This window comes from Nilaparvata lugens, chromosome 2, assembly GCF_014356525.2.
Source record: "Nilaparvata lugens isolate BPH chromosome 2, ASM1435652v1, whole genome shotgun sequence".
NCBI classification, from domain to species: domain Eukaryota; kingdom Metazoa; phylum Arthropoda; class Insecta; order Hemiptera; family Delphacidae; genus Nilaparvata; species Nilaparvata lugens.
Window position 1 is genome coordinate 97,583,508 of NC_052505.1, and position 25,653 is coordinate 97,609,160.

The 25,653-nt window shown below is 36.2% G+C and overlaps 1 protein-coding gene across 2 annotated transcripts in view; it reads left to right on the top strand.

Moving 5' to 3' along the window:
- The window catches only part of LOC120348818 (probable Xaa-Pro aminopeptidase P), a 75,207-nt gene that overhangs the window by 28,888 nt on the left and 20,666 nt on the right, over nt 1-25,653 (top strand). For both annotated transcript variants that reach the window (XM_039422224.1, XM_039422225.1), the window contains exons 2-4: nt 12,799-13,007; nt 16,092-16,271; nt 23,490-23,715. In XM_039422224.1, the coding sequence (XP_039278158.1) occupies nt 12,799-13,007; nt 16,092-16,271; nt 23,490-23,715 (615 nt within the window). The remainder of the gene's footprint in view (nt 1-12,798; nt 13,008-16,091; nt 16,272-23,489; nt 23,716-25,653) is intronic.

A 25,653-nucleotide genomic window follows, 5' to 3' on the forward strand; every position in this document is an offset into this window, starting at 1 on the left:
GTCTGTGAACACGATAACTCCATCCCTAATCAACCGATTGACCTGAAATTTCAAACTCAAGGTCCTTATACCATGAGGATCTGACAATAAGAAATTCAATAAAATTGAATTCAAAATGGCGGATAATTACTAAAAAACCATGCTATTCACGGTTTTCTCGAAAACGGCTCTAACGATTTTCTTTAAATTCATACCATGGATAGCTATTTATAAGCCCTATCAACTGACATGAGTCATTTCTGAGAAAATTGCAGGAGCTCCGTAATATACTTGAGAAAAATGGCGGATAATTACTAAAAAACCGTGTTTTTCACGATTTTCTCAAAATAACTTGACCGATTTTTTTCAAATTCATACTCTGTATAGTTATTTATCAGCTCTATTAACTGGCATGAGTCTCCTTCCTGGGAAACTAATGGTGGGTCCACCCCATCCTTGAGAAATGAACTTTGTAACCTCCTTCTCGTGCATGAGGTAGGTAGGTAGAGCAGTTCATAAAAAGAACACATAGTCGAGATATTTCATCTGTAGAACAGCTGTTATGACGACTTTGAAAAAATTACGACTAAAAAAAAATCATCGAATTTCACAATTTACACAAAGGAAAAAGTACTCTGAAAACAATTATATATACACATATACAAAAGTCTGATCGTAGTTTCAAATATGAGCAAGGAAAGTTGTGTGAGTGTACCACACCAGATTTTTTCTTTTTTTGATGTGAGGAATATTACTCCCTGACTTATGGGCACCTTTTTTTCAGAACACTCAGTATAGCTATAGTTACGGTAAGAAAAATATCATCCTGTATCTTGATACAAGCTGGTTCAAACAATAATAGTTGGTAAAATAAGGCCAACTACTCAGTACTCAGGCCAGATAGTGGGAGAATGATAGCTCCTTGACCAGCATATATTGGCAGAGATGGACTGGAGAAAATGTAATTCGGTTAATGGACGCCGAAATCCCCTCAACGATTTCCTCCCTGATTCCACTTTACGATCTGCGCTTGTTTTCTGAAACGAAATAAATGGCAGACGGTAAAATATGATTGTCCGAAATCGAACGAAGATATCGAAGGGCCGACGCCCAACGCAAATGTATCAGGAAGGGCGTGCCCCGCTAACCTGAGGGGCAATTAGCGTACAACCAGGGGCAGGTGGAAAACAAAACACAAAACTTATCTTCTTTCTTGTCTTCTACGTCTTCGTTATCCTCCTTCTCTTTCACCTCCTCCCCCCTCCTCCTCCTCATCCTCCTCCTCCTCCTCCTCCTCCTCCTCCTCCTGCTTCTCCTCCACCTCCTCCTCCTCCTCCTGTTCATCCTACTCCTTCTCTTCGTCCATGTCTTCTTCTCCATCTCCTCTAACCAGGGGGCAGATGCTGTTCCAAACTTATCTCATTTCTTTTCTTCTACGTCTTCGTTATCTTCTTCCTCCTCCTCCTCTTCCTCTCCCTCTTCCTCCTCCTCCTACTCCTTCTCTTTGTCCACGTCTTCTTCTTCATCTTCTCTCCAAGGGGCAGATGCTGTTCCAAACTTATCTCCTCTCTTTTCTTCTACGTCTTCGGTATCTTCCTCCTCCTCCTCTTCCTCTTCCTCTTCATCCTCCTCTTCCTCCTCCTCCTCCTGTTCATCCTACTCCTTCTCTTCGTCCACGTCTTCTTCTTCATCTTCTCTCCAAGGAGCAGATGCTATTACAAAATGTAACTTCTTTCTTTTTTTCTACGTATTTATCCTCCTCCTCTTCCTCTCATTCTTCATTCTCACCCTTATTTTTCTTCTTTTTATTCTCCTTCTCCTCAACCTTCTCCTCCAACTCACTCCTATTCCATCCCCTTCTCCTTGTTATTGGTCTCTTCTTCTTTATCATCTTCGTTACCAACTTCTATTTCACTTATTTCTACTTCTTCTCTAGTTTCCTCTTCCTTTTAGCATCTTCCTTCTCTTCTTCTTCCACGTCTTCTCATTTTTTCAGTCCTTATTCCTCCTTCCCAAGTTTCTTATTCTCCTCTTCCTTCTACTTTCCTCCTATTCGTACACGTCTTCTCTTCATTTTTCTAGTTTCTTATACCTTTTCCAAGTTTTTGATTCTTCTTGTCCTTCTCCTCCCCCTCCTCCTTATTTTCTTTGTTTCTCATTCCTCCTTCCCAAGTTTCTTATTTTTCTACTCCTCCTCAATCTCTCCCTTCTCCGCCTTCTCCTCTTTATTTTACTTGTTCCTTATTCCTCCTTAACAAGCTCCTTATTCTTCTCCTTCAGCTCCTCTTCCTCCTCATTTCTTCTTCTCAAGTTGCTCATTCTCCTCCTCCTCCTCCTCCTCATCCACCACCTCCTCATTTTTCTGCTTCCTCATTTCTTCTTCCCAAGTTTCTTATTCTCCTCCTCATTTTCCACCACCTCCTCCTCCCACTCATTCTTCTAGTTCCTCATTCCTTCTTCCGAGGCTACTTATCCTCAAACTCCCAGATTGCTAACTTCCCGATTGCTCGTTTGTTTAGTTGACCTGACCCATAAACATATCCGACAAATGACTCATTTCAACGGACCTGTCTTAATGGACTATTTCAACACGCTGCTCTCTCTAGATCTACTGTGCTTATCTGGATCTATAATCTACTCTACATTTCAGAGTATTGCCCACAGTTACTGTAATAAGAGATTTCCTGAATCATACTGTCTTACCTTCGACAGTGTTCAATATTGTATAAGAGAACAGGTTGCCGATCCACTGCCTTGCCACTGCCTTCTATAAGGATAGTTGATACCAGTACTTCTGATGTGATATCAACTGTTAATTCTAGTTTAGAACTAGTAGTTCTGTGAACAGTAGACCTCGCGCTCAGTAAGTTACATTGACCTGTTGTTATGTTTTCTCAAAAATTAATAAATAAATTATCAATTTAAAATGTCTAGAGAAAATCCTAAATAAACATAGAGCTTTCTGTCCTATCGTACCGTGACGTATCGTCCCGGAATGTGAGTGTGAGCACTGTTATCAGGTCTGGCTGCAACTGTCTACAACGTTGATGGAAAGATACAATTTTCAAGATGTTCGATGTTTTTGAACGGGTATTATAGTCCACTAGGCAACTGATTTATGATGAATAATTCTATAGTCTGATTTTTACGGTAATATTGGCGTATGAAGGAGGCTCCTCTTTCCTTTTATATTATCCTTGAAATGCAAAATTTCCAAAAAACCTTGTATATACGTCGACGCGCAATTTAAAAAGGAACATACCTGTCAAATTTCATGAAAATCTATACCGCGTTTCGCCGTAAATGCGCAACATAAAAACATATAAACTTTAAACATTTAAACATTAAGAGAAATGCCAAACCGTCGATTTGAATCTTAGACCTCACTTCGCTCGGTCAATGATCAATTATATCTTATTCGTCAAGGATTTATATTTTTCAATCATTGAATGAAACATTTCCATAATTGAGATTAAATACTTTGTTATAGTGAGGTCCACGTTAACTTTGGTGTTGCTACCTTCGTCTATCATTCGACAAAGCAGGTAGTACTATCCTTTTCTATCTCCACATCGATGCCAATTATGTTTTTGACAATGAAGATATGTAATTAATTGAAGCAGAGAATCGGCAACGTTATTCTCCTATCTTTATCCACTGTCATTATAACGTGGACCTCACTATAGTTCATTATATTTCTATCTTGAAAGTTGTACTATCCTTTTCTAGCTCCACAACGATGCCAATTATGTTTTCGACAATGTAGATATATAATTAATTGAGGCAGAGAATCGGCAACGTTATTCTCCTATCTTTATCCACTGTCATTATAACGTGGACCTCACTATAGTTCATTATATTTCTATCTTGAAAGTTGCGGAGCTAGGAAAGGATAGCGCTATCTGCTTTGTCGAATGATAGACAAGGATAGCAACACCAATGTTAATCAAATACTGCCATTATAACGTGGACCACACAAGAGGTACTGAGATTTGAAGGCATCATCCATAGCCTATAGCCAGGAGTAAGGTACAAAATTTATGTTAAATTTATATCTGTGCCATAATGCATTCTGTGGTCCTAATACAAATGTATAGAAAAAAGAGTCTAGTATTGAAGAAATGTGTCATTCTAAACTGCTCTGAATGGAGTAGAGCAGGGCTCTCAAACTTACGGCCCGCGGGCCACATCCGGCCCGCGGATGGATTTTGTCCGGCCCGCCGAGAGTTATAGCAACCGATTTTTAAAAATATTATTTATTCACATTTTTTGACAACAACTGTGAGTTCAGTACTCTTCTCTTACTAGCCACTCCATTTGTATGTAATTTGTATTATTTTGTATGTACATAAATAAATGAATTTCTTAATTAGTGTAAAATTAGCTGTAAACAAGCAGCTTTTTGGATCTACCTATAAGTGTGAGCAGACATTTTCAAAAATGATGTCTGTTAAATCCAAATACAGATCTTCCTTGTCAGATGAACATTTGTAATCAATTTTAATGATCGGAACCACAAAGTTTGATCCTAAATGGGCGGACATTTTAAGTGGAAAACAAATGCAATCTTCTCACTAAAAATAAGTACAGTATTCTCTTTTAGCTTGGTAACTTTTTGTGAATTCGTAAATTGTCAAGTTTTCTTATGACCTTTTTACACTCAATAAATCGGACTTTGTATTAAAATGAAATGAATTGGTTTGTTTCTTCCTGTGTTTTAATTAAACCTACTTAAAACTCCTCATATTATTTTAATGGAAATATAATAATTTCACACCCCCCAAATCCCCCGTCGTGTGTGTCCCACAAGTCAAATTTCACGTACATTTTTCTTATTGGCCCTCTAAGCCTCCCAAGAATTAACAATGTGGCCCTTGGATAAAAATGTTGGAGACCCCTGGAGTAGAGAAATAGAGAAACTTAAGTCTCTACGGAAAGCAGGAGTCTAATAGTTCTTCAGCTTTTATGAATCAATTGGGTATAAAGAGGAAATAGATCACAATAAAACTCCAAACTAGTTCAATTGAGGTTACATTCGCTACAAAAGTAGTGTTTCACCATCAATTATCCTGTTTCTCCTTCTAAATAAATGACTATATAAATACTCTAGCAACAGAATATGAGCCTCTTAGGCCTACTATAAAGGTTTCACTAACCGAATATTATAATTACCTCAACAACTGCATAAAGCTACAGTAAAGTAGTACTCTTGCAACAATAATGAACGTCAACAAAGTCCTTTCTAAGCGTTAACTGAAACGGGGTACAATTAACCACTGAATCTAATCTGCTAATCAATTGTGCCCAGCCGATTTCACAGTATTTAATTCGAATAATTTTCAATCAATCTAGAAACACGCGGCTGTCCAGTCATGGAGCGAAAAATGATTTATAGAAAACTTTCATTCCAAGACAATTCTTTATGCCTGGTTGCAGAGTCCATAAAGTCACCTACAGTTAACGGAGCCATTAGTTAACAACTCGCCCATAAAGTGATAATTCGTGGTTGGTTGATCATTGCATTACTTTTTATCACATATTAGAAGGTAACCTGTGCTATGCAAGGGTCTTTTTAAAAACTTGACAAACTGAAAACTTTACCTACTGAAATCTTGAAGAAAATAAGCCTATATAACAATCCTCTGTAAATAATTATGAATCTATAATGCAAAAGTTCTAGTTAATCAGTTGAGTAGTTGAGACGCGATAATGCGTCACACATAGTTTTCCTATCCCGTACGTGTATAAGCCCAGTTCTTTCCTTTATTATATTATAGATATAGATTATAGATGATCAAAGACAAACTATGTACTGTATGTTCATAAAGGTCTCTTGTATGCTTTCTCTATGCTCTATGGTAAGATCAGAGAAAAGGCAAGTATTAACTTCTCTCTGGTATGATGTATGACTATGTGCCGGTTGCACAAAAGCCGGTTAAATTTTAACAGTGATTAACTTCACAAGAATCAATCAGAGAAGGTGTTTTTGAAAAGACGGCTTCTCTGATTGGTTCTCGTGAAATTAATAATGATTAAAATTTAACCAGCTTTTGTGCAACCGGGTCTATAATATTCAATTATTCCATCTTGATCTCGTATCATGGAACCTTAAACAGCATAGACTAAGCACACACCAGTTAGTCAAGACAAGACAAGACATGATTAGACACAATACTTTTCGCATATTTGCTTATGACACAACACACACTGATTAGTCATTGCAATTAGACATGTCTCCATAAGCAACTATGTGAAGTATTGTGTCTAATCATGTCTTGTCTTGTCTTGACTAACTGGTGTTGTCACAAAGTGAATTTTTGTGACGGATGGAGAGCCGTCGACTAATGCATAATTTAGCGAATTTATTCTGTTTTAGAATAGGAATAGGATCGACTTCCAGATATATTTTGTTAGATTTGCAGTTGTGTACATGCACATTATCACCATCGCCGTCAACCCCTTTAAATCATCAGCAGCGGATTCATCTAACCAGATATTTCCAGATCTTGTTTACCACTCGGCTACCGAGTTGAGTCGGTATCGCTCTTCATGAAATTTCTGGAATAGAAATATTGTTTACCGGCCTAATCTACTATATGAATCAGCAGTATTGTCATCATTTGCTGCACCCTTAGCATCAGGAGCAGCTGAGTCAAAACCCCGTCACATGACCAGTGGCGTGATCGTCTTTTCAGACTCTCATTGGTCAGGAAGCTCTTTTCCCCCGGCCTCCTAATTTTCAGCGACCCGGTGCAGCTTCATGAAGACCTGGGAGAGAGCAGTTGTTCGGTGAACGGGTTCGCGTACGGCTGCGTTCCGAGCGGCGCTCCTAATAGTGGTGTACTAGAGGGTTAATATCCTATTCTGTATTTTGGTGAATGGAATATTGTATGTCGAATTGCCGACTGTATTTGAAGATAGGACTTCCTGGGGGATTTTCTTTCTTGTCAGTTGTTTTTCCTAAATTCGTATCACTGGGGGTGAACGAGTTATCCTTGGTTTTGAACCTGGAAGGGATCTCAAGTTTGTGTTACAAATAGTTGAGTGGGGAAATTTAGCTAGGCTCTTAAAGCGGATTATTTTTGAGTATTTAATTCTTAAGTCTCGACTCTGTCGCTTCACGACGTTTTTAACTTATAATACGGAAGTGGGAATCGGTTCGCTATTCTCCGTATCAGTATCCACGTCATTTCAGGTAATTGTATGTCAGGACTGGTAGTCCGTATATTTTTCCTTCTCTGTAGTAAGGTGGCCTTTAGTTTAAAGAGTAATTTTTCTCCATTGAATTTTTATTCTTGTAGGGAAATCCCTGTCCTTTTTAAGAATAATTTTCCTCAATTAATTTTTATTCTTGTGGGAAAATCCCTGTTCCTTTTGAGAAAAGTTTTCTCGATTAATTTTTATCCTTGTAGTGAGATTATTATCATTTATGGTAAATTTTCCTTGCTTAGTTTTCATACTATAGAGTGGCCCTGTATTTTAAATTCGCTTAGCAGTTTCTGACTCGCTGTAATACCTAGTAGGAAAATTCCAATCATTTCCTAGAGAACTCAGGTACAGCTTGAGTTCGTCCTTGTCGAAGTTGGAAGACTGCGACGTCCTTTCTCTTTCTTTCTCTTCACTTTCCCTATTCAAAACTCCTTCTAGCTCTCAGGTACAGCTTGAGGACTTCCTCGCCGAAGTTTCTAGACTGCGGCATCCTTCTCTTTCTTTCTCTTAATTCTTCCTGCGTTAAAATCCTTCCTGATCTCAGTTCCAGATTCGAGATCGTCCTAGTCGCGGGTTTTCAGACCCGCGAATCCTTTCTAAAATTCTTAGAAACCTGTCCTCTTTAATAGCAAATATTATTTGCTGGTTTTCCCTGTGGAAAATTCACGAATTTTCCCGTGATCTCAGTTGCAGATTAGAGATCGTTCTTTTGGTAGTCCTTAGACTGGCAATTACTTGGAAAAGTCTATTGAAATCTTTTCCTGAATTAGGAGTCTCTGACTCGATATTTTCCTTGTGGAAAATCCTGGAAAAATCCTTTCCTACCCTGACAACGACAGACTGTTGTCTTCCCGATATTATTCTACAGACTGTGTCTGTTAAAAATCTTTTCTATCCTCTCATAATAGTCGACATACTGACTATTAATTTAAAAGCGTTTCGGACGATTGAGAGTGATTCCCATACCCTTAAGGGCAGTCACAGATTGGCCCTTAATAACCGGCGCGCAGTCATCAGATTAGCGCGGAAATCCTGTTTAGCAGTTTCAGAATTGCTGAAAATCCTTTCGCAGCTGCAGGCTCGCGATTCAGAAATCCGACACCCGAAACCTTATCCTCTAAACTTTAATTACCACATAATTGAAATTGATATACTGTATTTAGCTAGCAGGTCCAGCCTGCTGAGAGCTAGAGCGCAATTCTCAGATTGCGGATTATTGAGCAGATATTTATTTGCTGTAGAGAATAATAATCTTATTATTGATTCTCTGTTCCCTATACCCTATACCGTATACCTCATACCCTGCACCCTATTCTCTATAGCTTACACCCTATACCGTGCCCTATTTAATTATACCTTGAATACTACTAGTAACTCCATAGTTCCATCATACCTTTACCCCATAGCTCTCACCTTAAACCTCATAGAAAAACCACGTCCCGGGCTTGCAGGTACAGCTTGCTCGCCGTCAATTCGCAGTTGGTTCAGATTGCGTACTACCTTTATAAATAGAATTATTGGTAGGGATCTGACAGTCAGATCCGTCTCCTTGTATAGGGTTATCTTAATATCCCTTAACACCCACCCTGTATTCCAAAGGCCGAGGGCCGAATCGGCCAGCAACGGCACGGGCAAACACTCTTCCCCTGAAAGTAAAAATCTCGCGAAAGAAGCAGAGGGTAAAGAATCAGGATAGAGGGAGAAGTGTAGGTCCGGTATCTCCACCTGTCAGTACGGCTACTGACCCCGACCCATATCCGACTGTAGCTAGTCCGCGTCGTAGCAATACTTCGCAATTATTAGGAAACCTAAAGGGTGGAATAGGTCTTTCTAATAAAACTGACGTCTGCCAACGTGGGGCTGAGACGTCTGGCGCCCAAGAAAATCGCGAAGAGGGTTTAGGTGAATCCCAATCCGCGATGAGTGTACACGGAGAAGAGACTACTCATCAGGATGATGAAGTCGTACAGGCGGTCCGCCGGGAGGACCTCGCGGAACGCGAAGCTGACCCCAGAGTGTCGTGGGTGTATCGGCTGAATAAGGAGGAAGCGGTCGGCTACCTAGAGAGTCTCGGCCTGTCGGCAGCGGGGACTGTGAAGGAGCTGAGGAGGAGGATGGTCGAGCACCTTCGATCCCGGACCGCTGCTGCCTCTCAACCAGGTACAGAGCCGGCACTGTCCCGCTCTTCAGGCACGTATAGTCAGGGAGAAGTCTGCGACAAGGTAAGAAGTTGGAATTTACATTTTGATGGTGTATCGGATGCTCCCAGTTTCATCGAGAGGCTCGCGGAACTCCAGGGCGCATATGGGATCTCTGGGGAGCAATCTCTTATAGCCCTGCCGGAGCTGATGGAGGGAGGGGCCCTACTTTGGATGCGGAATCGTCGCTCCCAGTGGAGGACGTGGGCTGATTTTGTAGAGGCATTTAAACTCCGATATTATCCTCATTCTTATAGTAACGACCTTGAGAGTCAGATCATTGCAAGGAAGCAGAGGGAGGGCGAACCGGCTGATGAGTATGCCGAAGCCTTGCTTACCTTGATGAGACGGTTAGGTAGTTATGAGGGGGATAGGATGCTTCAAAGATTGTATTTGAATTTATTACCGAGGTATAAACTATATGTTCGTAGTGTAGGGGTTAAAAATGTGGATGAGTTGTTAGATGTAACCCGGGAGTATGAGGCGATTCGTGCTGAAGAGAAAAACGGGAGGTTATCTCTGAAAAACACGAAAAATGATGGAGAAAAACGGAGTAATTTTCAACCTAAGGCTGCGTCGAAAACGCGAGAAAATAGGGTAGGAGAAATCCAAGAGCCTAAGTGCTGGAATTGTGATAAAATAGGGCATTGGAAGTCGAGTTGTCCCGAAATTTCTAGTCGTCAAAAGTGTAGAGAAATTTTTGATTATTGTAAATGTGTCCCACGAACCAATAAGATATCAGGAATCGCTGTAGTGAAGTCATCACGTGTTTTAAGTACGAGATCAATGTTGGGGGATGAGCGCATTCTTATTGATGTAGAAATTGCAGGGCAAAAATTTATTGCACTATTAGATATGGGAGTAGAGGTATCCTGTATTAGTGGAAAAGCTCTTAAAGTGTTAGAGAACGTAGGGTGTGTAAGAAAAGAAAATTGTAGTCACCATAAAATATTATCCAATGGGAAGTATAATAATTTTTCCACAAAAATTATAACTAATTTAAAAGTAGAAAATATTTTAGTTTCATTTCAACCGGTAGTTGTAGAGGGGCTTTCCCACGATGTGTCATTGGGTATGTCGTTTATGAAACAGCATAATATGAGTATTCAAATGCGTGATAGAATTGTAGAGTGGGAGCCTAGTATAGTTGATAGCGGAGTAACAGGTAGCTCAAAAGGTGAAGAGATGTCTAAGTCTTGTATCTCGGAAGTTGCTACAGTAGCTAGCGAGAGACGGGAGAATGTAAGTGATAAAGGTGAGATTTATGTCCATGTGGGAGTAGGTGGAATGGATCTCAATGCTTTAATTGATACGACGACAGATAAAACATTTATCTCTTCTGAAGTAGCTAACCGTCTTGGAGTAGAGGGGGAGCCCATATTACCGGTTATCGTTTGTGGGAATAAAAATTGTAGAGAATTTAATTCTGAAAACAATTATGTAAGCTGTGTGAAGTAAATTAATATAAAAGTTGAATAAAATGTATTCTTATGTAGTACATTACACCACAAAAATTTGCTGTTTTATGAGGAGAGAACTAATAACTAGGTTGTAGCTGTTTTATTTTACCATAATCAAGAATCACTCTGTATAGTGAAGTCCACGTAATAATACAAATAATATAATTGCTTTAGTGAAGTCCACGTTTTTTATTAACAATGGTATTGCTATCCTTGTCTATCATTCAAGAAAGCAGATAGCGCTATCTCTTTCTTGCTTTGTTCTGTTGCCAGATCGTCTTCTAACAATGTAGAATTAATAATTAATTAATACATTGTGTAACGCTAAATGGATTAGCATAATAATGGCGGTCAGACAAACTTATGTTCTCCTGACCAAAAACTACACAACATCGTGAAGAAATTGAAAAAATATAGTGTATAATTATGTAGACATTTGAGACTCATGAGTTTTATATGTGTTGTGTATCTGCCATACGCTAAATAGATAAATAAATAATTAATTAACGGAATATTCCATTTTAATATGAAAATTCATTATAAAATTATAGAAAAATATAATTTCCTGCTTAATAGAATGTAATTGATTATTTTAAACGAGAATGAACAGTTAATATTAAATCAAAAAACCTGTATCAGCTACCGTCTATAGAAGACATTGACAAGACAGAGGATCGGCAACGTTGTTCTCTTATCTTTCTCCACTGTCATTATAACGTGGACCTTACTATAGACATGAAAATGGCAATGTCTCCTGCAATTCTGTTATCCTCCTTGGAATTAATATTCATATTCAGCCTTATATTATTGAGACAATCAAATGCAAATTCAAAGCCAACTGGGCTGCCAAAGAACGGTCGCATTGCAAAATCATCTGGTTACGGAGAACGAGTTAGCAATAATGTTTTAAACTGTCAAGGTGATGAAATGGGTGTCGTGCCAAACCATATCAGATCCAGAACAGTGATTGACCAGCACTATAGATGCCTGGCTCAGGTTGAAACTTGGCCAACAAAATAGAAATGATGGAAAGGATGGAACAACGTGGACCTAACGCTTGCCCTCACACCGAACTGACAATCTCTGGATAGCAGAGCTCATTTTATAGCGATCAGACAATCTATTTTTAGATTGTAAGGGTGTAAGGGCAAGCATACCTGACTGGCAATTAGGAGGTGTCGGGTTTGATTCCCGGGCTGGCAAATAATTTTTGGATAGTAGCTCTCATCGAATTTTCATCTGGTTGTTAACCCCGTTGATAATATTTGCAGGTACCGCAAAAGTCTTCAGGGTGACTAACAGCATTTAATTTGGATTTTTGATTAATAATCAAATAATCAATTTCATATTGAATTTTCATAATTATGATGAAATATTTTGTTAATTAATTAACTAGTAGTTCTGTGAACAGTAGACCTCACGCAGTATTCTCATTCACAAGTACCTGATTGAAACTATAGACCTTATGGAAATACAATAGACTGGCTTCTCCACACATCTGTGTAATCACTTGTCAGCTGATTTATGATGAATAATTCTATAGTCTGATTTTTACTCTTATGAAGGAGGCTCCTTTCTCCTTTTATATTATCCTTGAAATGCAAAATTTCCAAAAACCTTGTAGACGCGCAATTGAAAAAAGAAAATACCTGTCAAATTTCATGAAAATCTATTACTGCGTTTCGCCGTAAATGCGCAACATTTAAACAAACATTTAAACATTAAGAGAAATGCCAAACCGTTGACTTGAATCTTAGACCTCACTTCGCTCGGTCAATAATTCTACATTGTTAAAAGACGATCTGGCAACAGAGCAACGCAAGAAAGAGATAGCGCTATCCGCTTTGTTTTCACTTCCAGACCTACAAGCTGTTCCTTGACCTGTAGAAATACTTCCTCCAGTTTCTTGTAAAAATGTTTTTGTAATGCAAGAAATTTCATTTAATTTGCAGCATTGGGGGGCATGTGCAAAGGGCAAGAGACGCCGTCAACCGTTGGAGAGCGTCGCCTGTGCCCCCCATCGGCCGACCTGCCACAACCGGCCGACAGATTCGACTCGCGGTCGCGACTCGACAGTTTGCGAAACGAAATGAAGAAGCAGAACGTCATTCAGGGTCCCATTATAGATGCTTACCTCGTTGCCACTGGGGATGAACATCAGGTAACAACGTTTTTCCAATTTTCTTGTAGAAAAATTTGCAATTCTCTTGTAGCCGTTGGGGACGAGCATCTTTGTAACAATGTTTTTCCAATTTTCTTGTAAAAAATTTGCAATTTTCTTGCCATTGGGGATGAACTTTTTGTGTAGTTTAGAAGTTGGTATTGTGGTAATTATTCATATTGGATGAAAAAGACTAAGAAATTGTCAAAAACCACAGATTTATTGATACTTAGAAAGACCGGTTTCGGTTATTACACCATTGTCAATCTCTGATAAACCAGAGATTTCAATGGTTTAATAGAGAAATTGTCAAAAACCACAGATTTATTGATACTTAGAAAGACCGGTTTCGGTTATTACAACATTGTCAATCTCTGATAAACTAGAGATTTCAATGGTTTAATAACCGAAACCGGTCTTTCTAAGTATCAATAAATATGTGGTTTTTGGCAATTTCTTAGTCTTTTTCATTCAATTGGGGATGAACATCAGGTAACAAGGTTTTTCCAATTTTCTTGAAGAAAAATTTGCAATTCTCTTGTAGCCATTGGGGACGAGCATCATGTAACAAGGTTTTTCCAAGTTTCTTGTGAAAAACAGTTTTCGGACATGTTATTCATTATCAAAATTTGGGAACAGAACAGTTTTAGGCCATGCCTGTTTTTCTTCCCCGATCATATTTATATGATTTGTAATTGTATCCACTGAAAATGAATAAAAATAAAAATACTTGGACAATTTCCTGATGTTTAGATTACCCCAGATTTGCTAGAGCTATGACCTTTCAGTTTTGCTTTCGGAAGTGCCTGATAAACAATTACTCTCATATATTCATATTGTTTTATTTTTTGTGTGGCGAAAAATAGCGTTCAAACCACGGACAAAAATGTGTTTCCTACTCTCAATCTTTTCTAGTCCTCGGCCTACGGCCTCGGACTTGAAAACCGATTTCGAGCCGGAAAAGTCTCATTTTCAGCCCTAGGTGCGAAATATTTTATTACCAATTTTCTTGTAGCTACATCTGGTAACAAGGTTTTTCCAATTTCCTTGTAAAAACGTTTTCCAATTTTGACTAATAGTGTGAGCATGAGGTAGACAATTAAAATCAATTCAATTCAATTTATTTCCACATCAAATTACAAGTTTGTACAGAATACTTTAGTTGAAATGAACAATGAATTTGGAGATAAATTACATAACTATTTTTAACAATGTTTTTAATTTAATAAAATTTATCTCCACATGAAATTACAAATTTGTATAGAATACTGCATTTACAATAAAGCAATAAATATAAGGATAAATTAGGCTTTATAACTATTTTTATTTTTGAATTGTAACAGAATTGAAAAGTGGAATCCCACAAGAAGACTGTAAAATTTTCATCTGTGAAAGTCCTATAGTGAGGTACACGTTATAATGGCAGTGGAGAAAGATAGGAGAACAACGTTGCCGATCCTCTGTCTTGTCAATGCCTTCTATAGACGCTAACTGTTTATTGATGTAATATTAACTGTTCATTCTCGTTCAAAGTAAACAAGAATATTTTATTAAACAAGTAATTATATTTTTCAATAATTCCTTGGTGAATTCTCACAATTAAGATTAAATATTTTGTTGATTAATTATCAATTCTACATTGTTAAAAGACGATTTGGCACCAGAGCAAAGCGAGGAAGAGATAGCGCTATCTGCTTTGTTGAATGATAGACAAGGATAGCAATTCCATTGCTAGTCAAACACTGCCATTATAACGTGGACCTCACTATAGTTGTAAAATGTACGATTATTACCGGTTCACTGGATTGGTGGGTGGTGAAAACTTGAAAACCACACTGGAGGTAACTTGGTTAGAATTTAGTGGTTTTATTAACAGGTCAAGTGGACGGCAAATACATTACACACCACCTCTACTGCTACAGAGCCACGCTATGGTTATCATCTTTCATAAACTGAAATGTTGATGAAATAAAGACAAATTTGATTGGGAAAGTGATAAGTCACATAATTTATTCTCTACTGAAAACTTCCACAGGAAAAAATTAAGTTTATTTTTTCGGAGCAGGTAACTATGTGAATTACATTCAGATTTTCACTTTATTCCAATACTTTATCCTTCTTATTCTTCCTCTTTCTCTTCTTCTACTTCTCCCTCTTCTTTCTTCTTCCCCATCTCCTTCCTCTTCTTTCTCCTTCTTCTTCTTATCCTCCTCCTTATTCACCTTCCTTTTATTCTTCTCCTTCACCTTCTCCTTCCTCTTTTTTTCTTCTCTTTCTTCTTCTCCTACTTCTTCTTCCTCTTCTTCCCCTCCTCCTTCTTCCTTTTTTTTCTACTTCTTCTCCACTTTCTCCATCCTCTTCTCCTCCTTCTCCTACTTCTTCTCCTTCTTCTTCTTCTCCTTCTTCTTCAAATTCCTTTTATTCTTCTCCTTCACCTTCTCCTCACTCTTTTTCTCTTCTCCTTCTTCTCCTCCTCCTTCTTCTTCTACTTCTTCTACTTCTTCTTCAGCTTCTTCTCCTCCTCCTTCTTTCTTTTTTTCCACTTCTTCTCCACTTTCTCCACCCTCTTCTCATCCATCTCCTACTTCTTCTCCTTCTTTTTCTCCTCCTTCTTCTTATTCTTACTCTTCTTTCTCTCCTCCTCCTCCTTCTTCTTCCTCTCCCTTTACCTCTTCATTCTTCATCCTCCCCTTCGTTATCCTCTTCTCCTTATTCTTCATTTTATTTTTCTTCCTCTCCTCATCCTCCTCTTACTTCTTCTCCATCTTCTTCTTTCTCTACCTCTCCTCCTCCTTCTTCTTTTCCTTCTTCTCCCTTTACCTCTTCATCCTCCTCTTCTTTTTCCTCTTCCTCTTTTTCTTCTTCTCCTTCATCTTCATCTTACTTTTCTTCTGCTCCTCCTCCTCCTCCTTCTCCTCCTCCTCCTCCTCCTCCTCCTCCTCCTACTCCTCCTCATTCTTCTTCTTCTACTTCTTGTAATAAAGTGGAATATTGACAATATCTCAAGTCTCTTCAACCTAATAATTCCTGTTTTAAAGAAGAAAAAGATAGAGACTTTGTCCATTTACTGTTGTATTGTTTCAGAGCGAGTATGTGGCGGACCGCGACAAGCGACTGCAGTTCATTTCGGGCTTCAGCGGCAGTGCTGGCATAGCTGTGATCACGGCCACCAAAGCCGCATTGTGGACCGACGGCAGATATCATTCACAGGCCGACAACCAACTCTCCTGCGACTGGATGCTAATGGGCCGGGGCGACAAACCTGTACGTATTAACATGCGACAGACCTGTACGTATTTATTCTGTGACAAACCTGTACGTATTTATTCCGCGACAAACCTGAACGTATTTATTCTGCGACAAATCTGTACATATTTATTCCGTGACAAACCTGTACGTATTTATTCCGCAACAAACCTGTACGTATTTATTCCGCGACAAACCTGTACGTATTTATTCCGCGACAAACCTGTACATATTTATTCCATGACAAACCTGTACGTATTTATTCCACGACAAACCTGTATGTATTTATTTATTTCATGACAAACCTGTACATATTTATTCCGCGACAAACCTGTACGTATTTATTCCGCGACAAACCTGTACGTATTTATTCCGTTACAAACCTATACGTATTTATTCCACGACAAACCTGTATGTATTTATTCCGTGACAAACCTGTACGTATTTATTCCATGACAAACCTGTTTGTATTTATTCCGTGACTAACCTGTACATATTTATTCTGCAACAAACCTGTTACAACCAAATTCATAACTATAGTTATTTCCAATTTAACTGAAGAGTTCACAAGAAAAGAGAGTTATAGCCTACAATGAAATGTAGGATTATTAAAAACCAAATTATTACAAACATTCAATAAATGGTATCATGAAGAAAATATATCATGAGAAGATATCCCATATAATGGTATAGGCTGTTAATGTTATTCCAATTTTCATCAAGTTTTAACTCAAGCCGATAGTCCTATAGAGAGGTCCACGTTATAATGGCAATGTTTGATTAGCAATGGTATTGCTATCCTTGTCTATCATTCAACAAAGCGGATAGCGCTATCTCTTTCTCACTTTGCTCTGTTGCTAGATCGTCTTTTAACAATGTAGAAATAATAATTAATTACCAAAATATAATTTATTATTTCAAACGAGGATGAACCGTAAATATTACAACAATAAACCTGTATCAGCTACCGTCTATAGAAGGCATTGGCAAGACAGAGAATTGGCAACGTTGTTCTCCTATTTTTCTCCACCGCCATTATAACGTGGACCTCACTATAGACATAAAAATGACAATGTCTCTTGCAATTCTGTTATCCTCCTTGGAATTTATATTCATATTCAGCCTTGTATTATTGAGACAATCTAATTCAAATTCAAAGCCAACTGGGCTGCCAAAGAACGGTCGCATTGCAAAATCATCTGGTTACGGAGAACGAGTTAACAATAATGTTTTAAACTGTCAAGGTGATGAAATGGGTGTCGTGCCAAACAATATCAGATCCAGTACTGTGATTGACCAGCACTATAGAGGCCTGGCTCAGGTTGAAACTTGGCCAAAAAATCAGAAATGATGGATGGAACAAGTTGTAAAACTTTTACTGTTTGACCACTGATTTTGCTTAACAATTCATGCTTGGAAATGTAGACTAACTATTGCAGTCAGTTTAAATAATCAATGAAACACAGAGTTCGAATAGTATGGTAATGTGAAATATTTTCTTATGTTTGGTTTTAAAGCATCTATAATCAAAAATCTACTTTGTAAAAATAATCAAGGACTGTAAAATTTTGTAAAGTGAAGAACTACAAGACTTAACCTATTTCGGACTATGTGTAACCTTATCTAAATTTGGGAGAATAATCTTTCTTATTTACTCATGCCTTTATTTATACAATATGATAATTCCCATTGAGTCTAATGAGACCTTTAATTTTGTATCCACACAAACAAAATAGCATTGTACATGAATAAACATCATGTAAAACTAAAATAATATAATACAAGTGAAATTAAAACGTGGATCTCATTGAAAACATAATAGAGAGATCTTTATTCTTGTCTTTTCTCTAGGTCTGTAGTACTCTTAAATATAAATAAAAATAGAAAAGTGCCCTTTTCAAATTGTTCACACACAACATGTCTCAGCTCTATGATACCATATTATCAAGTATCTTTATTCTTCTCTAATAAACTGCAGTATACTATTTTTCATCTTCTTTCCATTGAAAAATTTGTTGTGTGCAGAAAGCAAAATGGGTTTCAAACTATTGTCTCCTATTATAAATTATCATTATTTTGATTTCCAGTTGATAGATTATTTGAAAATGTCGTTGTGATTCAATTTATTCATTCATTAATACAATAAGGACATCAACAAAATGATAAGGAGAGACAAAATAAGGGTAACCTATTTCAGACTATGTGTAACCTTATCTAAATTTGGGAGAGGAATAGCACAAGGTTGCCTTATTTTTTCTCTCCCTATCATTTTGATGATGCACTTATTGTATCAATCAATAAACAATATAGAATAAAGTATGGACTATTATTTTATATCATTATAATAGCGAAGAAAAATATTTTTCTTTTCCATCATAACAAATTTGTTCCTACATATTTTTTCATGTGAATGAAACTTTAAAATGCTCGTTCATTCTAGGGAATTCGTAGGGTTAATGGTGTGGGAAAACAGTTCCCAGGAACGATAAAGTGAATGAATATCGTTGAAATGTGTGGCACGCACATTCCCTGAACTCAGCTGTCATGTAAGGTGAAACGATTTTTGTTATCCATTCTGCTTAGCAAGCCTAATACAGTTTTACCGCCTTTATGGCTCTTTATCTCAATATCGTTGAGACTTAATATCGTTGAACAGAGACTGATGATTGAAACCATATAGAGAGAATATAGCATAAGAAGATATTCCATGGTTTTGGGTCAGGGGTCTCCAACCTTTTTTATCCAAGGGCCACATTGTTAATTCTTGGGAGGCTTAAAGGGCCAATAACAAAAATGTACGTGGAATTTGACTTGTGGGGAAACACATGACGGGTGATTTGGGGGGTGTAAAATTATTATATTTCCATTAAACTAATATGAGGAGTTTTAAGTACGGTACGTTTAATTGACCGAGCGAAGTGAGGTCTAAGATTCAAGTCGACGGTTTGGCATTTCTCTTAATGTTTAAATGTTTACATGATTATATGTTGCGCATTCACGGCGAAACACGGTAATAGATTTTCATGAAATTTGACAGGTATGCTCCTTTTTAAATTGCGCGTCGACGTATATACAAGGTTTTTGGAAATTTTCCATTTCAAGGATAATTTAAAAGGAAAAAGGAGTCTCCTTCATTCGCCAATATTATAGTAAAAATCAGACTATAATCAGCTGTCTAGTGGACTATAATATACTACCCGTTCAAAAACATCGAACATCTTGAAAATGTATCTTTCCATCAACGTTGTAGACAGTTGCAGCCAGAACTGCAACTGCGTTCACACTCACATTCCGGGACGACACGTCACGGTACGATAGGACAGAAAGCTCTATGTTTATCAAGGAGTTTTTCTAGACATTTTAAATTGATAAATTATGTATTTTTGAGAAAACATAACAACAGGTCAATGTACTGAGCTAATATTGAACAGTAGGTCAATCTACTGTTCACAGAACTACTAGGTAGTTAAAACACAGGAAGAAAAACCCCAATTCATTTCATTTTAATACAATAAGTCTCATTTATTGAGTGAAAAGGACATAAGAAAACTTGACAATATACGAATTTACAAAAAGTTACCAAGCTAAAAGAGAATACTTATTTTTAGTGAGATGATTGCATTTGTTTTCCACTTGAAATGTCCGCCCATTTAGGATCAAACTTTGTGGTTCCGATCATTAAAATTGATTACAAATGTTCATCTGACAAGGAAGATCTGTATTTGGATTTAACAAACATCATTCTTGAAAATGTCTGCTCACACTTATAGGTAGATCCGAAAAGCTGCTTGTTTACAGCTAATTTTACACTAATTAAGAAATTTATTTATTTATTTATTCACATACAAAATAATACAAATTACATACAAATGGAGTGGCTAGTAAGAGAAGAGTACTGAACTCACAGTTGTTGTCAAAAATTTGAATAAATAATATTTTAAAAAATCGGTTGCTATAACTCTCGGCGGGGCTGACAAAATCCATCCGCGGGCCGGATGTGGCCCGCGGGCCGTAAGTTGGAGTGCCCTGATATGAGGTGTTTATATGTTCCAAATTTCAATCCGGTTTTTTGCCAACTCAAGCCGATTACTGTCGAGTACTGTCTATAGTGAGGTCCACGTTATAATGACAGTGTTTGGCAATGGTATTGATATTATCCTTGTCTATCATTCAACAAAGCGGATAGAGCTATCTCTTTCTCTCTGTTTTGCTCTGTTGCCAGATCGTCTTTTAACAATGTAGAATTGATAATTTATTAATTAAATATTTCATCTTAATTAAGAAAATTAATCATGAAATTATTGAAAAATGTAATTTGTTGCTCAATAAAATATAATTTGTTGCTCAATAAAATATAATTGATTATTTTAAACTAAAATTAACCGTTAATATTACAACAATCTGTATCAGCTTACCGTCTATAGAAGGCATTGCCAAGACAGAGGATCGGCAAACGTTTTTCTCCCATCTTTATTCACTCAAATATTCTACAGTGTCAACTCTCAGTCAGAGAAAAAGCAGACCCTAGAGGAGGCAGGCTTGTTTTAGAGACAAATCACCCAATATTTTCTAATAATGACACTGCAATCATATGCTGGTATTTTTAAACCAACAGTGCATGCTGTATTTAGACTGACTACCATTAATGTAGCACGCATTGACGCGCGTGCGTGGGTGACATATAAATGAGTGTGAGTGTGCGCATGTAAAAATGCAATTGAGAGCAATATTAACAGAATTCATTGATATTTCTCTTGGCAAAATTCTGATTCCTCAATCACCATCACAAATTTAGCTTGTTTCGAAATTTTGCTGTTTTTTTAAAAGAAATATTGTAGAAGCTGATGAACTTAAATTGTAGGAGCAACACCAATGATTTAATAATGTATTTCTATAATTGAGATTAATATTTTTTTGTAAATTTATAATTTGTATATATTGTTGAAGCACGCTATCTGCTTTGTCGAATGATAGACAATAAGGTTAGCAACACCAATGCTAATCAAATACTGCCATTATAACGTAGACCTCATTATAGCGTTCTAATTGAATGAGAATTATTTTATTAAATAGATAACTTAATGGAATTTTAATGTCATCAAGTTCATTTTGAACATGGACAACGCCAATAGTTTATACAGCTAAAAATAATAAAAAATAAGCATTATAATCAAATGTATTGCAATATTGTAAATGCTTACCGATTAGGACAGTCTCTAAAATTGTTTTCCAAAATGGATAGAATTTTGTGCATGTATTACATTTTAGTTTATAAATTCCTGTCTTTTCAAATTGTGAGCTGTCTATTTTTCGTGTTTTTAGTTGGGTTTTCAAGTTGTTGTCGGTTCTAAATGCTGTTTTGTAGCCTGATTTTTTGAATATGTTTGCTATGGATTGTGATCAACAAAGTTATTATATAGTGTTTCGTCATGGAAAGAAACTTCAATCGAAAATACAAGCTCTAGTCTAAGTTTCAAATTTTCTTCTGTTCCCAATTTTATTCTAATAATATGACCAAAGTATAGTTACAGTTCACATCACAATAAAAGTTTACCTAAAAATGAATAACTGGTACAAACTATATAATCTTTCTTTATTCATGCATTTATTTATACAATATGATAATTCCCATTGAGTCTAATGAGACCTTTAATTTTGTATCCACACAAACAAAATAGCATTGTACATGAATAAACATCATGTAAAACTAAAATAATATAATAAAGGTGAAATTAAAACGTGGATCTCATTGAAAACATAATAGAGAGATCTTTATTCTTGTCTTTTTCTTTAGGGCTATAGTAGTCTTAAATATAAATATGAATAGAAAAGTACCCTTTTAAAATTGTAAAGCAACAACAAGTTTCGGCTATATGATGCCACATTATCAAGAATCTTTATTCTTCTATAATAAACTGTATACTATTTTTCATCTTCTTCCCATTGAAAAATTTGTATTGTGTGCAGAAAGCAAAATGGGTTTCAAACTGTTGTCTCCAATTATAAATTATTATTATTATTTTGATTTTTAATTTTGATAGATTATTCGACAATGTCGTTGTTCAATTCAATTTATTTTATCTATTTATTCATACAATAAATACATCATCAAAATGATAGGGAGAGAAAAAATAAGGTAACCTTGTGATTATATCTCTCCCAAATTTAGATAGGGTTACACATAGTCTGAAATAGGTTGAGACTTGTCGTAGTTCTTCAATTCACAAAACTTTCAGTCCTTTCAATTTATTTATTTATTTATACAACAAGTAAATCATTAAAATGATATGGAGAGACAAAAAAGGTAACCTTGTGATATACCTCTCCCAAATTTAGATAAGGTTACACATAGTCCGAAATAGATTGAGTCTTGTAGTTGTTCACTTCACAAAATTTTCAGTCATTACTTATTTTCACAAAGTAGATTTTAATTTGGGGTCAAAATAGTATAGATTTTGTTTCAAAGGCACTTTCCAGATTTCGTTTTTCGGTTCATGCATGATTCGACCTGATGCATTTGCACATACACGGATTCAATGTGATCACACAATTAACCCTTCCACTACCAACGTTTTTCACATACACGAAATACCAAGTGGGGTAACTGGGTTACCCCAGCAGGATTTCTGTTTTATATAATTATTTCATATTTTTTCCATTAATTCATAGATCGAATGCATTACAAAAGCTGTTTATATAATTAAAAATCAATTTCTCTTGTTGAAAAAAATGTTTTCAATCAAAAACTGACAGGACAACAAAATTGAGCATTCTATCATAATGTCGTCAAATAATCAAATTATGGTTATAGAGAAGCAATTTTTTCAAATTTAGATTTTAAGTGATCATGATGAATCAGGTTTGACAAAAAAATAAAAGTTTAACATTAAATTTATTTCTTATGTATTCTAAATGAAGGATGAATTATACCTATAAAAATTACATGACATGGGATACCAAGTGGGGTAATAGAGTTACCCCAAGGATAAATCTGCTAATAATTTCAAAAACGAGAGAAATGGAATGATTCTATAAGAAAAAATAACTAAAGTGATATGTTTTTAACAAGTACTCAACGTTTCAATGAAATACATCAACATTAACTACAAAAAATAGACAACATGTGGGTTGGGGTAGTCCAATTACCCCGTTTGGTAGTAGAAGGGTTAATTTTTGATTAATTAATTTTTAATTTGTTCCACTATTAATGGATAAATGTGTGAATTGATTTTGTAGAAAAACTTGACAGACTGGCTGCGCGAAGAGGTGCGCATAGGTGCCCGCGTTGGAGCTGACCCGGCGCTGATGGCCAACTCACAATGGGAGGTTCTCAACAAAAAACTATCAGAGTATTCCATTTTCCTGCTGCAAATCAAAAATAATCTGATCGATCAAATTTGGACTGAGGACAGACCGGCTTATTCCCAGCACCAAGCTTATCCATGGCCGCAGTTGTATGCTGGTGAGTGTTTACAAACAAACAAACAAATAATCAATCAATCAATAAAAATATAGAGAAAGTATTGGAAATCTAGTGAAGTTAACAACTACAAGACTTAACCTATTTCGGACTATGTGTAACCTTATCTAAATTTGGGAGAGGAATAGCACAAGGTTACCTTATGTACTTATTGTATGAATCAATAATTCAAATTAAAATTCTTTATCAGCAATTTCATATTCTAACATAACATTTACAGTATGTAGAGTATTTCTGCTTTGTCAATATACAAATTAGAATCAACATAATCAATGGTACAGTCAATAAATGAGTAATCACAAATAAAAGTAAAAATTCTAGAACTAAAACTAAAACACACTGGAAGCCTTGAATAAGTTAATTAACAACTTGGGTAGGGCTAATTGTTGAATCCAACTAACATTGAATTAAGTACCTTGTATTAATGGGTTGGATCTCAGGAAGAGAAGCTGTCAATGGTCATCTAAAAACTCTCCGACTGAATAAAATGCTTTATGTGTCAAATAGGTCAAAACTTTTTCCCTGAATTTAGATTTTGAATTTATGATTCTGGTTTCGTTTGAGAGATGGTTGAAAAACTTAATTGCTATGTATAGTGCTCCCTTTACAAATTCAGATGTTCTGTGCATTGGGTAAAATAATAAATTTTGAGTTCTAGATTTTCTTACGGTTAATAAAGAATCGATCAATCAATCAATAATACTACAGAGAAAATATAGCAGAATCAGATATCCCATTGCCGCATTTGTATGAGGTTGTATCTCTATTATTTATTCTTTATTCATTCATACAATAAGTACATCATCAAATAAAAAATAAGGTAACCTTGTGCTATTATCATTCTTCTCCCAAATTTAGATAATAAGGTACGAAATAGTTCAAGTCTTGTAGTTGTTTACTTCACAAAATTTTCAGTCCTTAATATTTTAACAAAGTAGATTTTTGAATTAGGTATTATTTTAGGAAAAAAATGCTCATTAGCCTTTTCAGACTGGATTCCAATATAAGAAGGATCCAAAAATGTTATGAGATTTTGAATGAAATGGAACTGAACTAAACCACTGAGTAAATGACATCTTTAGAAAAGAAGGGTTCCTTTTTCTGTGAATAAAAACAACATTAATAATAATAATAATCTATATAAATGAAAATCGAGCCTCAAATTTTGACATTCAATACTTTTTTATGTGTGCACCGAATTTGATGATTTTTGTTTAGTTGTGTTTGTTATGTTCAGGAGCAGGTTTATGGCCTATCAAATTATGATCCGACATCAGGACTCTTTCCTACGGTCCTTCAAAGTTTACATGTAATCCTTATGGGAGAAGTCAAAGTAAAAATCAGCTGTTATAATCAATGCGTCATACAACAGCCGTCGGTAGATAGTAGAAAAGAGTGTGTGCTGCTCTATAACCGCTCATATATTTTATTCTAAACGCCCCGACTAAAAACAAAAAGACTGTTCTGTGTGTTTAACCATCAAGAAGTTCGGCCTCAGGTTAAATACTGACATATTGCTTTGTTTCGAATAATTATGCTGTCTTCGGTGTTCAAAATTAATTGATTTTTAGTGAATTATTTATTTTGCAGTTGGAAAGTTATGTATATAAATAAAATGCCACATCGCGTCTACTCAGGTGTGCATCCAGCTAAAGTTTGTCATGAGATGCATTAAACTATTTGGCGGTATGAAGTTCGCCGGGCCAGCAAGTAATAATAATAAAAACGTGTCAGCAAATCTTTGTCAGATGAGAATATCAAAAAGTGCAAAATATGCCATGGAAAAAACAGTTGTTCTTAGCACAGCTTCCATTATGAGATCATTTTTTAACATTTCAGTTTAGTAATGCACCAAAGTCTTGCCAAAGGCCGACTTTGACTGCAATAAACACTCACTTGTCATGTGATGAATAAAATGAT